This window comes from Oryzias latipes, chromosome 12 (genome assembly GCF_053564925.1).
Source record: "Oryzias latipes strain Hd-rR chromosome 12, Olatipes_Hd-rR_3.1".
In the NCBI taxonomy this organism is placed as follows: domain Eukaryota; kingdom Metazoa; phylum Chordata; class Actinopteri; order Beloniformes; family Adrianichthyidae; genus Oryzias; species Oryzias latipes.
Window position 1 is genome coordinate 27,146,577 of NC_136248.1, and position 17,084 is coordinate 27,163,660.

The 17,084-nt window shown below is 39.7% G+C and overlaps 1 protein-coding gene across 48 annotated transcripts in view; it reads right to left on the reverse strand.

Moving 5' to 3' along the window:
- fnbp1b (formin binding protein 1b) overlaps window positions 1-17,084 on the reverse strand; it is a 59,581-nt gene that overhangs the window by 27,489 nt on the left and 15,008 nt on the right. For 39 of the 48 annotated variants that reach the window (XM_078955894.1, XM_078955924.1, XM_078955922.1 and 36 more), the window contains exons 2-6: window positions 14,247-14,362; window positions 9,805-9,861; window positions 7,855-8,002; window positions 2,859-2,921; window positions 1,226-1,330 (exon numbers count right to left, since the gene is read on the reverse strand). In XM_078955894.1, the coding sequence (XP_078812020.1) occupies window positions 1,226-1,330; window positions 2,859-2,921; window positions 7,855-8,002; window positions 9,805-9,861; window positions 14,247-14,362 (489 nt within the window). Of the gene's footprint in view, window positions 1-1,225; window positions 1,331-2,858; window positions 2,922-7,854; window positions 8,003-9,804; window positions 9,862-14,246; window positions 14,363-15,024; window positions 15,289-15,772; window positions 16,156-17,084 lie in introns of those variants that run through there. The other 9 variants (XM_078955898.1, XM_078955895.1, XM_078955927.1 and 6 more) reach the window with 3 other exon arrangements.

Consider the following 17,084-nt stretch of genomic DNA (forward strand, 5'->3'; position numbering starts at 1 on the left):
AAAAAATCAAAATGTGTAAAAATAATAGCAAAAATAAGAAAATAAAGTTTTAAAACAACAGTTGCTTTAACAGAAAAATTCTATAATCATGTCCTGAGCTAAGAATAGAAAGACTTTAAAGGGTGTTTTTCAGACAGTAAACAAGAAACAACATTTTCAAAACAGAAATTAGAAAAAAAAAGTTTAGTCTTTTTTACAAACTCTAAAGCAGCTATTTGCTCTTGAAACTAATTAAATTATTGTTTTTAAAAAAATATTTTTTTAAATTAAGGAAACTGTGATTGCTATTTTGGGAATATATTTGTATTTCTTTCATTTTTCATTTAATTTTATGACTAAATGTGATTTGGGGGAATTATTCCTTAAAAATTAGGGAAGTTGATTTCCAAAGAGCTGTAGATGGTGATGAAAATATATAATTTTTAATTAAATAAAGTTGGCAGTTCACCTATTTTCTTACAATAATTAAAGAAAATGTGTGTTTAGATGACATCCTGATGTCATGGACTGCAGTAATCTTAGGTCTACTCACACACAAGCAAAGCTAGCCATGATTTTCCAAAAATGTCAAGAAATAAACCAAAATGAAGACTTGCTGGTGTTTGGTTTGTGTCTGACTCTCTTTTATGCTGTAGGAGAAAAACTAAAGTTAACTCTGGGTTTAAATGCTGATTTCCATTTGAATTTGCCTTTTGTAAATGTTTGGCTGTGCGTCCAGAGTGCGGAAAGAGTCTTTCTTCTGGTGGGTGTTTGCATGAAAATGGGCTCTGAACGGCGCCCACGCCGTGCGCAGCTCTGAGGCAGCAGCTAATGAAGCAGCAGAGGCAGGCGATGCTGACCCATGATGCCTTTCGGGCGTGAGAGCTGTGTGGGGCTGAAATGTTTGGATCATTGAAGGCCCTTTTATTAATCGCTAATGACGGTAGGAAGGAAGTGACATCCGCTCCAAGCCCGGGGGGATCAGCAGAATCATATGAAGGCTGCATCTGTTTGCTGAAGAAGCCATGTGATTTACCAAGCATGAAGTTGCTAATTTGACAGAAATGCAGGCAAACTGCACACATGAAGAACCCAACGGCCTCCCAGAGCCCTGCAGATGCTCCACCATTGCTGCTATTAAATTTGCTCGGCAGCAGATCAGCAGACGTCCAATCAGAGCATCCGTCGGTCATAGAGAGGGCGTGCTGTGTGCAGCATATCTCGTGTTGCCTCGTTGCGTACGTACCTTCTCTACATCAGCTTTTGTCACGTTAATGTCAGCATCCATCCTCTCAAAGTGCTGCTGCGCCCTGTCTGCTTCTTTGCAGTCTCTCTCAAACTTCTTTTTACACTGAAATGACAGGAAACATCATGTATGTAGATGCAGACATGCATTCATCCGTGACATTCAAATGATGACAGAGCTCATACGTCATTCGTGTTTAAGGCCCGGCTTTGTGTGTTCTGCAGAGTTTCTGTCGGTGACAGAGCAGCCGGGGTTTGTTAAAGTCTGCAGCCTGCAGATTAAACTAATATTCACAGTGGCCGTTTGTGGACAGAAAAACAAGCATTCATCCGAGCCTCTTTCGACCCCTCTGTCTGAACAATCCGTGTTTGTTGGGCCAGTGTGCACTCTGAACTGTGCCTCTGCGCCTCACTCACAATGCCAGCATTGAGCGCACAGAGGGGTTCGAGGAGGACAAGGCCATGATGCATCTCCCTCACATTTCTCTGTTTCTTCAAAGGGGCCAGGCGGAGATAAGAAGTGCGGTTCTGGTCATTCAACCAGAAACTTCTAGATCTAAGCTCAGATCTTATCAAAAGGTGGTTTAACAGTTTTTCAAAGTGCCCAAATGCTATCACTCGTGAATTCCTGAATCATTTCATTTTAATTGAGTTCATAATCCTCTTTAATTTTAAATTCCATTCAAATTTTATGTCCTCCACATCTCCTTCAACTTCACTTTATACCCAAATTTCTTCTTTAAAACCAGTTTGCTAAGCTGTAAAGAACAGTTTTTACACAATGAGTCATTAAAACTGACCAAAAGTGAAACTTTTCAGTATTAAATTATACAACCATCAACATACATCGAACCATCTTCCCGTCTTTCTTTTTTGTCATGACTTTTCTTTTGATTTAACCTTTGAATCCTGCTTTACTGTGTCTTACATATATGTCAATGTGCTGCTTCTGAGAAGCCAGTTTTTATCAGCAGATTCATTTCCTGCAAGTTCCACGCAATCTAAACTCTAAAAGAAAGAATACGCATGAAAATGTCAACTTAGAAGTCCGTATAAAGTTGATTAAGTTGTTTCTAGTTGTCCTCTTGTCACAGTCACTCCAGGTTCATGTTCACAATCCCCCATAGCTGTTTTCATTTCAGTTCATTCTCATCAGCACCTATAAGTGTTTGGCTTTCAGCTCATTTGTCTGTTCACTCTTTTTTTTGTTATGTAAAAGCTTATTTAGTAAATGTTTAGCTTTCTGCCATGAAGCCTAGTTTCCTGCATTGCAGGTCCTTCATCCACTGCTTCCTGACAGAAACATTAAGTTTTATAGGTTTTTTTTTGTGCAATCAGAGAAATGTTTCTGTAGTTTTTCTTTTAAGCCACCTTATTTGAGCTTCTTTCCTTTTTTTTAAAGTCTTTATCTTTTAAAATTGGCCTACATTTTTTTTTTTTGGGGGGGGGATTTCTATTGAACTGAAAGCTAAGCCACATGTGTGTCTGACATAATCAAATACTTCAACTAACACTAAGCTGTAAAACTGATAACAGAACAGCTTCATGCAGACTTTTTCTTTTAGGATTATAGAGAGATGTCATTTATTTGAGCACTTCTTTTTCAGCATGTGTGCATGAATGTGGTCACTTACTGATTCCAACTGTTTCCATGAGCTTTCAAGCTGCTGCTGTGCTTTCCGTCCATCATGGAAGTGCTGTGAAAGGAAAAACAAAAGCATTAGCTTTGATGAGCTGCAGGGATTCAAATCAGGTGAACCTGACCTCCAGTGTGGTTTAGATTAAAACATGAGGCACATCAAAGGGAAGTCTCCATTTTACTATAAACTGTGAATAAATCGGGGAAATATTAAGGTCACCAGAGAAAGTTTTAGAGGAAGGATTACAGCTAAACATTTCAGAAATGTAACTTTGAAAGAGTGGCTGTGTTTAAAACAGAAATGGCCCACTTTCATCACAAACAGAAAATCAATGTCCTATGTTCAATGGGTGTTCACGAAACCATTTTAAATGAACTGCAGACACTGGTATTGAATTCATAAGTCATAGCATAGAGGGAGGAAGTGTGAGACTGAACCAGAGCACATGCTGTTCCTCATGAGGCTCCATAAACACAAGTTGTGAGCAAAGCCAGCAGCAAAGTTGCTGCATGAGCTCCCCTCCTCGTCCCTTCAGTTAGTTTCAATTTTTAAAATGAGAACAAGTACCTGCATGCAGTTAGTTTTGTTTTTACTATAAATGACTTGAGCAAGAAACTTCAAGTTACTCACAAACCGCTCTCAACCTTTTAAGATCGCCTTCAAATTTGAAGTTTATTTGGTTCTGAAAATGTCACATTAAATAAATTTCACTAGAATCAACCGATTTTTTTTTTACATTTGAACATTTGAAGTTTTTTTCTTTACACAATTAAGAAATGATGGATCTTTATCCAATTTTTCAATCACTTCATCTTGTTGCACATCTTCAATTTTAAGTTTTATAAATGAACTACAAAGAAATCAAATGTTACTCTCTGTATTTATCTGAATGATCTCAAACTGTCACCAAATCCTATTTAAAATTTAAAAATCATTCAAAACTGATTGATACTGGAAAGAGAGAGATCACAGTGACAGCCTTCTTTTAAAAATAAAAGCATGCCAAAGGTTCTCCAGGTATGCCGGCTTTCTATCACAGACCAAAAATCATGCCTCATGGGTAATTTGGTGATTCAAAATTAACCCTAATGGTAAATGTTGAGTTTGCGACCCTGGGAAAGACCGGTGACCTATCCGCGGTAAATGGCGTATACTCACATTGCATTTAACTACCTCCTTAGAAGGCGCAAAGCGCTTTACATTCACAGTCTCATTTACACATGCACACAACCATTCATTCACACTATGATGGCAGCTCCGCTACTAAACACTGGTGCCCGCCTAACCACCACCGAACTGAACCGGACCTGTAATATTCCAATCAGAGGTCGACCAGGCCACCCCATGGCCACCCAATGGTGTACCCCGCCTTTACCCAACAGTTGATAGGATAGGCTCCAGCAGACCCGTGATCCCAAAAGGTATCATATTGGTTTAGAATATGGATGGATGGAAGTCTGCCAAGGATAATGATGGAAAGACAAAAAGATGAGAAGTCAGGCATGAATGTCTTTGGGTGGAGCAGTAAGGCCATGATGGTTCTTGGTCTGAGCTTCACTGCGGACAAAGTAAAACTGTCTGATAGGTTTACATGGGTTACATCCAAATCCACAGGAAATGGAATTCTAAAAGAACTACATAAAAGAGATCTGTTTTTTTTTAAATGACCCTGATTGGATTTCATGTGTGCAACGATTTTGTCCTGACATCAAGTTGATCTGCCAAAGAATTCGGCTGTGACTGTTAATGAGGCATCCTCTGGTTCAGGGGCAGGAGGCTGAGCTGAATGCTAAGTGCTGCAATTCAACTGCCATCAGAAAGAACGGAAAGCTTTTTCTCTAGCTTCTCTGGTCATTTACAGCCTAAGCCAGCACAAGGAAGTCACTGCTGACTTCTGTTTGTACGCTGTCTGGAACTTAGAGATGTGAAATTGCAGCTGATGGGTAGCTGATCTCACCCTCAGTAACGTGAGGAGTGACTGAGCCCTGGTTTACCTCTAGGAGTCATACTTCTCATTTCCCAAAGTTTTTAGGGAAGCTGAATGAAATAAAGAAGTGTTCCCTGCTTTAAGAGGAAGTATTTGATCAAGCACTAAAACAGGACCCTGACAATTGCAGTTAACAACTTACTTTTTTTTAAACTGAATAATGCTCCAAATGCTTCTCATTTAGGTCGAACAAAGTAGTGAGGCAAAGTGAACCCTATAAGCCAAACACCAAAAGCCACAAAAAGGAAAACGAGTTTTACTCTGGAACATTATTTTAAGTAAACACCTGTCTCCATATCATCATTCAGACATAATCAAACTGTTATTTCCTCACTGCAAGGATAAACAAACTGAAGTGACACTGTCCTACAAACTGTTCCTTCAGAAATGAATTCATTGTAGAGATCAAGAGCAGACTACGATCACCTTTCAATGGATCTGCATCTGGGATGCAGGTAGTGATGCAGATGTTCTGATGAGTGGATTTCCTCTACGATGTACTCTTGTCTCACAAAGTCCATGATTACAACAGATGCATGGTATCGTCCTTAAACGCATTAAAGCCTTAGTCACAATTGCCCTTACAGGTGGATACAGGCTGCGGGCAAAAATAGACAAACCTATATGTGGCATGAAGGTTGCCCGCACCAAACCACTCAAGGATCCCATAGAGAGAAAATGTTCACATTTTTTCAGTGGACATGCTGCGGGTGACATATCGTAGCCAAAACTAGTATAACTTCCAGGGGTAAGGGTGACGTACGTAGGTTGGACAGTCTAGTGTGAATATCACATGGTAAATGCGTGTGAACATAGCATGAGGTAATCACAGCAACATTTGTAAGCAGAAATGCGTCAGATCACTGACCAGAAGTCTAAGTGGCCTCAGCATGAAAGGGAAACTGCTAATGCTGCAAGAACCCAGAGGATTTAACCATCACGTGACCAAAAAAACCCCAAAACTATCTTGTTCAAACTCATGAATACCTTAATTCAAAGTCATTTCAGTTTGAAATGTGTAAAAGCTGATTACTTAAAATCTTATACAATTCTTGACTCCATAACTACAAATCTAGGTTACACTTTCTCTGCATGAGGCATTAAATCCAACTTTTAGTGTGTGTTAAAGTTATGCAGGATTTCCATATATCTCTAAAGTTGCACGTCTGTCATACAGTTGTAACATTACTTGGCTGTTTTATACTCAGTTTGACATGATTTTGGTGATTTCCATTTCAATTGAGAGCCGTCCCAACATCCTACAGACACAAGATGATATTACGGCGACGGTGTACGTGCGGCTTTTGTGACGTGAGTGACCAGTGTCCCACACTGAGGGCTGAAAACGATGGCTCTTAAGCTCTGACCTGTCCTGGGCGTGTCTAGGATGGATCTCTTGGGAGCTGAAGTCTCACTAACAAAACTCACTAGTAGTCAACCAGCATGTTTTGACTTCAACACAGTCGAACTTTCCCTGAACCTGATCCACATCATCAGTGTTCCTTATAAAAGAACACAAAACATTTAGTCAAGTTGCTACTTTTTGCCTTGCATGCTGTGTATTTGATGTAACTTATTAAATGTAACCAACCCAATTTCTAACACGTAAAAAGGTTTTCTGTTCTGAGGATGATGGTTACGAAACGTCTAAGAGTGAGTCGCTGTGAAACGGGAAGTAAAGGCTGGGCCTTCATTTGAGGACCTGTGAGCTCCTAGGAGGACAGCATTCTGCTGATCGAACATCTTATGAGCACATGGTCCACTAAGACTTAGGCTCTTCATCCCATATTAACCCAGACCAATCTTCAACATTACACATCATACTATTGAGCTTCAAACAGTGCATAGCAAAACAAATGCTATGTTTTGGAGTGCTTTTTTTGAGTAACGGTAAATAAAATTGGAGAAATATATTTATATTGCATCGTTAACCAGGGTAATTAGCTCTAAAAACAATGTTAACCTATGGGACACAGGTAAATGGTAACAGTTATAAACCATAAGAAACTATGTGGGTCTTAGTTCTGCTTTTGGGTTTGTAGTGAGGATTTTACCTGCCTTTTTGATTTGATTGTAACCCCAAAGGGAAGTTTTTGGCTCCGCCCCAATATGTCTGTTTACCTGCACTGCCTTTCCTTACAAGGTGACTAATTAATACCATTTAAAAAAAAGGTGTAAAACCTCTAACTTGATTATAGAACGGGAACGGACATGAGGAAAAAAAGGGAATTGAAAGAGTGAAGCTGGAGTCACAACCACTTTTCCTGCTCAAGTGTGGACGAGGAGACACTTTCGATTGAGGTTTTTCTCAGCAACTGGGACTTAACTTTCCATTCTCCGCTGCCTTTTCAACCTGACATCATTTATTTCTGTTCCAATGTGCGGAAATGCCAGTAAGGGTGTTTTTAACAGAAGATCAGTATAAAAAAAGGTAGGCAGCTGAGATAAGAAGGGAAATGCAGAACAAAAGAGGATACAGGAGCAGAAAGATTATGAAAGTGTCAAAGCGACATCCTGCAGCTTGTGAGCAGCAAAGATCTGCTCAAGGACCCTCTGCAACACAAATGTGAACACGCTAAAAGGTCAGCTTAAAGCTCAGCGGCCACTCAGTGACACGGTTGGAGGAGCCCCCCTTTGAAGGGGCCGGAAATCCCCCATCCTGCTGTGGCTAAAAGCTGGCCTTCAATTAAAGTGGCCGGAGTGAATGGAGCATCCCACATTTCACTGGCTTTGTACACCAATGTGTGCTCTAAAACAGAGCAGGTCAGAGTGCCTCTGAGCAGTACTTTGTTTTCCATTTTAGTTCCTTTCGCAGACAAAAACATCGAACGACACTCTTCAGAAAGCACTTTTTCCAACTGATTGAGGCTTCCACCTGTCATCAACGCTTTAGCAAAGATGCTTCTATGTTGACTGGCAGTGATAGAAAAATACATTCTTTGAAACATCTGGTGAGGAGAAAAGACAAGCAGGCAAACCAAATCAAAAGAAAAATCAACTCACGGATTTTCTCTCAGCCTTGAGCTCCTGCAGGTAGCGCGTCAAATCGGTGATGATCTGAGAAGTTAGGTTCTCTGCTATGACCTCGTGTTGACCCGCATAGTCGTTGAGTTCATTTAGTGATGTTAGAAAGGCTCGACAGAACGTGTACCTGAAGGGACGAAAAGCAGCAGAGTCACAAAAACATGGAGGACAGACCTCTTGAGTCCAACAGTGGTGTGGCTTTACCATCACACAAATGAGTCTTTCTATTGAGTTATTTTCTAAAACAAATTCTGTGGAGTATTTCATAAGGTATAAAAATATAAAGACACATTTATAGAGTTGTCAGAAAATAAAAAGTTTCATTTAGAACTTTGTTCTTTAATTTCATCTTCCACATCTTTAATCAGTGTGGACTTCGGAAAAACCTTTTTTATTAGTTTCCTTAAAGGAGGTGAAAGATTGTGTCAGACGGTCATTATTTTCCAACAGAAATCCCCAAAAAGCTTTAGTTTAAGAACTTTGTCGTGAAACAAAGCTTTATTTTAATGGACACCCTAATATGGCTGTAAAATAACCGTATAGGGCCACTGAAATCTGTGACTAGTAAGTGATAAAACCTTTTCTTAAAATTCCTGCTATATATTGGCCACATTTTGACACCATATCCTTTTGTGTCTCTGAGAAGCTGTTCTGGACAGAAACTAGTTTAGTCTGGGGAAGAAAGATCACCAACACCTCTTCACCTTGAGGATGAAAAAGTCACTTTTTTCATGATGAACTTCTGTCACTGCACCTGCTGCAGCATGGTCTAGTAGAAAAACCAACCTGTGTCAGACCGGAAGTGCTGCAGAAGATTGTGTGTAAAAAAAAAACGAAAAATACTTTCGAACATCTACAGGAAGTTTGGTCTCCAAATTCTTTGGATGAAGAACTTTCATCCAAAACCAAATATCATTTTGTCTCCTCCTACTTTACATGAACATGAAACAAAATGAGTAAATTTAATCTAATCTAACAAAAAAAACACACAAACCATTGCTTCAGATTTGTACTAGAACCAACAACTACACAAAGATAAACTACATTTACTTGAGCTCAAACATTAAGAAACTATAAGCATGCTTTGAATAATAAATAACTACATAAATGCTAAAATAAAACCCACATCAATATTTGGCTAAATAAGGTTATTACCAGGTGAGAAGGTCAGTTGGAAATCCACACAAAACTAAATCTCCAAAATATCAGAAGTCATTACGTCTGGTGAAATATTGGGCTTCAGGAAACAAACTCAAACAAATATAGAAGAGAAGAAGTTATCTAGATTTGTGATTCACCAATCAGGTCACCAATATCATCATTTTCTTTTGTTGGAAATGTCCTGATTCTGGCCTATTTAAGTCTCACGTGTATCTAATTTCAGTCTTCCAATAATCTTTCCACATTATCCCATAATATTTTCTCACTAACTTGGTTGTTTCTCATTATGCGGTTGGTTTTAACTGGCAGTTCTCTTGTTAGAAATGTGCTTTTGAACATTTATCCAGGTGCGAATCATTCAAACACCTCCAAAGGGTCTGTTTTTTCTAAGTGGGGCAAAAAAAGTCTTTAGTCAGCCCCTAATTGTGCAAGTTCTCCTACTTCAAAAGCTGAGAGTGGCCTGTAATTTTTATCATAGGTATCCCTCAACTATGAGAGAAGAAATGAGAAAAAAATCCAGAAAATAACATTGTCTGGTTTTTTAGTGGCAGAACTTGCACAATTGGTGGCTGACTAAATATGTTTTTGCCCCACTGTAGGTGCAAAAGCAGGTGTTGTTTTCATTTTCTTTTTTGACAATTGTCTAAATAGATTTTTAGTTGTCTTTAAAGATGTGCAGCAGGGTCCATTTTTTTATTTGTGCAAACTTTATTGAAAGTATTCTGAAAAGTTATAGATAGGAATTGGAGAAAACTGCAGATAACTTACTTGCTCTCCTCTTCTTCTTTTGAGTTCTTCTTGGGCTGATATTTTTTTGAAAGATTCCTGTAAGAACATAGAGTTCAGACTTGTCAGACACGTCTCACTGTATTCTCAAAAAGAAGCTAGTCTGCAGTCCATTCCCAAAACGTTTCCCTGACTCTGCTGCTGTGGACCAGCCAAAGGATCCGGTCCACCGTGCAATCCTGCAGATTGCTTTCAGCTCCTGCAACTGCATCCCCGTCCCTCTCTTTGTCTCGTTAATCATTGCCGCAGCAGGACGAATGCCGAGCAAGCAGCAGAAACAAGCACATTTTCTAAGAGCAGCCTTTGTCCTTGTCTTGACCGTTGCTGTAGGTTAGTGGACGGTGATGCAGAAACAAAGCAGAATGTGACATAAACAGTGTGTGTGCTGACACAGGAAATGTGTTACTGTGCCAGCTGCTATGAATGGCTAGCAGTGGATTAAGCTGTTAAATGTGCCTCACTTCAGCTAGCAACAGAACATAAAGATGGAAGACACATCTTTAAAACTGAATAAGACATTCAACCCTATGCTCTTATCAAGCCTTGGTCCAGAGCATTTGTTCAGGAGGTTGACCCGTTCGGGTGGTGCGAGTTTTTGGGTTGCCTGGACCCGTGGAGGAGGAGCGACTGTATCTTGAGGGAAGCATGAGTGTGTTTCCAGTTGCTTAAGGCTGGTACAGACTCCTTAAGGGATGTCATGAAATTGCAACATAGGATTGTTGCGTGTGTGGTAGGTGTACTGCTATTTCGTGCAGGTCTTTTTTTATTTTTACCCTCGGATAACTCATATCTAGCCGTAATGGCAGTTGTGACTGAGGTTTAAAGAGTGCATGAAATAACACAAAGAACTGACATAGAAATTCTAAATAAGTTGAATAATATAAAAAAAAGCTATAAAAGATTTCAAATATTTGGTATTATTCCACATCAATCCAGCCAACTACAATCATCTGTAATGTAATGCATTGGTTTTTAGCATCAGAGTTCAAAGAGTTTGACACACAGATGCATATTTTTATCAAAAAGCATGCTTTTTTCCTTCATAAATACTCAATGCACATGTTAGAAAGACAGTGGAAAAGTAAATCTAGGAGATTATCAGGGTCTTTGTGTGATCAGCCCCCACTCTTCAACTCCTCTGCACTGTTTAGACTGTTGCTAGGCAGATCTGTCCCTGTATCTCATACTTCACACACTATCTCTAATTATAGCACGGTTCCCATTCACCCGTGTATTCCCTCGCAGCTACATGACATCTACCAGATTGTGCTTTTGCATGCTAGTCCTGGTTAAGGTTTTGTTTTGTTTTTTGGCTGCGTCCATGGTGCCAGATAGAAGTTGTTGTCAAGATGATTAAATGTTCAAAATGTTTGCACATAGTAGGTAAAATTTGAAAAACATGAACCACTTTTTTCTACCTCACCTAGTGTCTTTTGTTAGTAGGATTTTATTCCCGTTTTATTGTGGATTATGGCAGACTGGCACTGGGGGAGGAGGCAACATTAATGCCCGGCATAGACTAGACTGAAGCATTGTGCTTGTTTACACCAATGCAGAGAAGAGGATTATTCATGGATTACTTCCAGAGTGTGGATGGCATAGGGACAGAAAGAGGTAAAACCTCTGATATTGGTAAGTTAAATTGGTTTCTGCAGCTAAAAACTCAACAAACTCACTCAGCTGCTGATCCATGTTCAGTTCTGGATGACCCGACTGCTGACAGTGTTTTCTTATTTTTATGGCTTTCCTTTCTAAAAGGTTCAATCTACAATGCAATAATTTATTGTTTTCCCAAAACAGCCATACTGTTGAATGATGAAGCCAATAATTGGTCCTTTTAGTATTTAAAATTAAAAGTTCAGTGAGATATACAGATTGTGAAGGACTGCGTGTAATGTTTGTCATTTAACCAACATTCCTTTTAGATAAATCCATTTTCTTCTTTAAAATAACATTGTCCAAACTAGCTGGACAAATCTGCCTGACAACAGACAAATCACAGACAGATCGGAGACAATTCCATTGGTCTTAAAGCTAAGAGCTTTGTGTATTTCTGGTGTGATGTGGCCAATACATTTACCTAGATCTAATGAGCTAAATTGATTAAAACGGATGACTAGTCCTGAGGTTTAGTTAAGTGGAACCCAGAGGCTTCAGCTTGTGGATGTTTTGCTTCATTTTGGGCTGTTTTACTGTTTAAATGGTCTTTGGACAACAAACGATCTGTTCAGATATAATACTGTTGATAAAACAGGATAAAAAAGCACAGTCTTTCTACAATCCAGCTGTGTGACAGGCTGAAAGTTTGTGTGATTAGAGCAGGCATTGCACATTGCACAGTCCTAGTATGTCAAGCTGACCCAGTTCTCCAACAGAGGGGAGATTTGGTCCTCAGAAGACCTGCTAGTGGATTTTTTAAAATAAATTCTAGGATGGTTTTTGCTCACTTTGAAGTATGGGGTAGGAGGTTAATGCTTAAGGAATTAACCATATTGGGCATCCTCTTTGCATGGGGAAGATGGCAGATTTAGGGGGGTATATCCCCTGCTGTGCGGGCTGAGCTTCAGCGATGGTACAGGCTGCCTGTGTTCCCATCACGGCTTTTAAAAATCAGCATCTGTATCACAACAGTCTGTGGGGAGGTCGGGCAAGGAGGCGGAGCTAACACTTGCAGTCAGAGGGATATAAAAAAAAAATCTGGGTCAGACCTTGAGTTGATTCAGCGGATACCTTGCTGTCTCTATGGAAACACATGCTCCACCCCCCTCCTACCACCAGCACCACCACCACAAACCTGACTTCCTTTGCTTAAAGCTGAGGCCAGCAGCAAACAGACTGAAGAGTAAAAGGAGGAAACAAAAAGGTAGAAGAGCAAAGATTCCTCATGCTGCTCGTCTCAACACCTACGTTCATGCTGGAAAAAAAATCTCCTCAATGGCATCAATGCAACTCAAACAAAGAACACTTTTTTTGCACCATTTGGCAACTGGTTTCAAATTTTAAAAGGCTGTCCACTAACCACCACCGTTAACCTTGCCGAGGTGAAAAAAGCTGACTAAATGGAAGAAAGGACCACAAAGTCACTTCACATCAATCACTAAAATGCACAGATAAGAGCAGAGGAGACCTCTTTCCAAATTTCTTGGACTTTTTTTCAATCTATTAGTCAACAACATAGGCATAATAGGAGAGTGAACGTATACGTTTGCTTTCCCACACTTCTTTTACTACACTAGACATTAGAGCCTTTAAATGTGAAGTTTTAAAATGTGTAGTGTAGTGTATGCAGAAACCGATTTATGTCTATGCATGATTAAGAGTAATTATAATGGTATCATTTCCATGTGTATGTGGATGTATTTATAAGGATATAGATCTCTTTTACTTTAATTTTTTTATTTGCTAATCAAATCATGACTAGTCATCTCAATTTTGATACATCTATGTTTAGCTGTATACGTCTTTTTGTTTTGATTGCTCGCTATTCCAATTAGGATTGCAGATTTATATGCAATTTTAAAATTTTGCTCCAAAGTAAAACTTTTTCTTTTGCAGCAAACACTTTTCTTTGCATTAAAATAAAACCACAACGTTGGGAAGTTCTTCTCTTACTGAAATTCATTTTGAAACAAATTCCTTTTTTTCCTAAATAAATTCTTGACTCTCCTCTCCTTTATCCAGCACACTAAGCTTTTAACTTGATTGCATAAAACCTGGTTGAATCAATAGTTTATTTGATGATTCGTGATTTTCTGTGTTTGGATTTTCTGTTGGTTATTTCTACTTAAAATAAAACTTCATTTACAAGCTAATCTGTTACCAACCCTGCAGCCATCGCGGAAACCTCAAACCCAAAGTTGTCCATAGTGTTAGTTACCCTTTCTTAAGTCGTTTTAAACTGACAGGAAATGAGGAGTGTGCAACGGAAAAAAGGCACAAAGAAACAAAATCAAACAGTAGTTCCCCTGACATTGTGTGTGCAGCTTTTACACAACAAGCTTTATAAAGAAGCTGAAAAAGATTTGAATAATTGATTTGTTTTTCTAGCCATTAAGGTTAATGACATGTTTGCAGCACTGGAGATAAAAACATTGAAAGCTGGATGATCTCCACTGTTGCTAGTTGTTGACCTCAGTTCACTGTTCACTGATTAGATGTCACATTTATTGTGTAAGTAGACTAAACTATCACTGATCCGCTTCTGGTAGAATTCCAAACCGTCTGATGCAAAATCAAACTCATATAATTATTTGTGTGTCTCAAATACTCATGTGCTGCCTCCCATGTCAAGCTTCTATTTGGAGGATCCCCGTCCATAGAGAGGTCAGGGATCAGGGTGAGCCGCACAATGATCTGGTAAAAAGGAATGGAAGGAAAAACATTCAGGCTGCAAATCTACAGACGGCTCACATGTCGGCACTCACCTAATTTGTTTTGCATAGCTGATTTCAATCTCTGATCGCTCCTTGACAAATTTGGTGTACTTATCCACATATTCGATCCCCCACTGCGTATGCTTCTCCAAGTTGTCAAATTGATCCTGCAGAGAAGAAGAGGACACAGTTGTTATGTCATTGGAGGACCAGCGATCTTTTACCGTTTCCAAAACAGACAAAATGAAGAGGAAAGGACAAAATACAGCGTAGTAGGACATAGTTAAAATCTCCATATGTGGAAGTTGTTCTTATAACAAGGTGACTCATGTTTCTTTTACTTAGCTATTGAGATCTTTTTTAATATTAATAATAAATATATATATAACCTGATTATCAGTTATGTTGTTATTGATCAGCCAAATTCCACCTGTACATCACTTGAAGTAAAACTGTCAAAATACAACTTTGTCAGGCTTTTAAGCGCTATATAAGTATACGCCATTTACCATTTTACCCTTTAGCTTCTAGTTATAATTTCACGGAGCGGTGTGTTACACAGAAAAATTGTAAGCTCACTGCAAAGCAGGCATTAGCCTTCTGCACAGATAATCAAATGCAGCTGTTCAGGCTGAACTCATTATTCATAATTCACTCATGAATGTGGGGAAGTAGTGAGCCTGGACTTGGCTGAGGTCACAAAAAGGAGAGAAGTTCGTCTAGTCCATCATTTACCATAAGCGGCTACGGTGTTCAGATTTCTTTGCACATGGCAGCGCAGCAAATCTAACCCTCAAAAGGTTAAAAAAAAAGGGATTAAAAAGACAACCTTAGTGTAGCTCCAACAAAGGCCCATCCTCTCTTCTACCATGTCTGGCTTCTCATGCAGTCCAAATTGACACAAGGAGCTGTGAGCACAAAATGTTTGACTCTGAGCAAAGCAGGCTGTGCGATGCAGGTCCTATATCAAGCATCCTACTCCTGTGAGACACAGGAAGTGGTTGTGGCTGCAAGTAGGCTAAAAGAGCCAACAAAAGTCTGCAGCAACTCAAGCTATCGACATTTGAGTGATTCTAAAACAATAGTTTGCCTCTGAATTGTCAGGGCTGGACAGTTTATGGGAAAAACAAGTGGTAAAGCGTGCCAAAATCTGCTCTAAAATGACTCTTGGTTCACATAAACGGGGCAAACAACACGGTGGGGACTTTCCAGTCCTCATTGTAAGTCAACTTCAATGAGAAACTGCTCATCAAGAAGCCAATCAACAGGCGAATGACGAGATAAAAGGCAAACAATTAGACGTTCCACTGAAATAATGAGGCATGTCCTCCGCTTCATCACTCATTGCTGCCCCACCACCATCACTTTTCTTTCACCCACATCTACTGTTGTCCTTCCTCCCACCTCGATTTCGTGACGAACAGCATGCATATTTCCAGTCTAATATGCCGTCAGACATCATTCACTTCATTGCAAGCTTGAGGCAAAAAGCAGCACACGTCACCACAGCTACAGCTACAGCTACATCCAGAACGTCAAGCTTTCCTCTCCTCCTTTGCACACATTTCTCAGATTACCCTCTTGTGCAGGGGCAGCATCTTATCCACTGTTCCTCAGTGAAGAACGAATTCCCTTTGAGACATCCAAATCTGGAAAAGATCCATTCAACTTCCAAACGGTCGCAGCGAAAAAGCGTTGCTCAAATCAGGAGCGTTTATCCACCAGACCTTGAAGTATCCAAAGTGAACCCGAAGTGTAGCAAGTGAGGATCAGCATGAGCTTGGTGTGGAAACAATGTCAGCTGACCTCACTCCCACTTCCAAACAAAAGGAAGCGAGAAATTCCCGAATTTATGGAAAAAGCAAGATCCAAAAAGGAAGGAAGGGAGGGGGGAGAGATGCTGCTCGCTGAACGGCGTTCTCTAAATATGAGGTCACGCTTGCCCACAGCAGTCAGGCTTAATGCTCCATCAGGCGTAAGGTGAAATAAAGTGGGATGGGAGAGGAGGACAGGGAGGGAGGGCAGACAAACAAAGGGAGGGGGCTTGAAAGGAATAGAAATGACTAAAGAGGCGGGATTATTTGAGATGGGATTACAAAAAGACGGGGGCTACTGGGTTCTTGTTGGTGTAAAGATGTAATCAACTGAACAAAAAATACCAAACAATGGGTTCATGCTGAGTCACAATGATGCCTTTATGAGAAAATGGAAAAGCCATTAATAAAGCAACTTCCAAACTGAAACACAAACAGCATCTTAATAAATTATGAGCTCCATGGAGAAAGCAATCATGGAACAGAACTGAAAGAGGGGAGTCCGACCTTTGCTTTCCTATCATATCAGCCTAATGCCATTCCGGAAGGTAAAGCAAAGCCATTCTTTTATGACCACAAAGTGCAGATTCGCTGACAAAAATCCATGAGCGTAACTAAATAAAGAAGATGGGCTCGGCCAAATTTAATTAAAACCGAATTTCCTAGTGTTTGATGTGGTTAATGAGCAATTTCTGTTTCCAAGTGAGTCAGACAGTGATAGCATGTTTGCTCCACATTTTGTCTTCTTCTAGATTTTATTCATATAGAATGAACTTAAAGACTTACTCTAGTGAAAATTGTGCTCTAGATGTTTTTGTGGCATTTTTCTGATAATTTAGCCTGATATTGCATTTCTGTGAGAAAGCTTGTAGATGTGATGTAGAAGCTAATACAGCCAGCCACAAGCTCCCTGCTCTTCCTCATTCTGATGCATTCACTGAAGACAAATAGATCCATGTACGTCTTTTTTATCGTCGTTCAAACTGACATCTGTACGGCTTCATAGCTCCAATATTGCTCGCCATTTTTGTAGCATCGGCAATGTTAGGTTAGGGGGGTCAGGGGCTGTATGCTA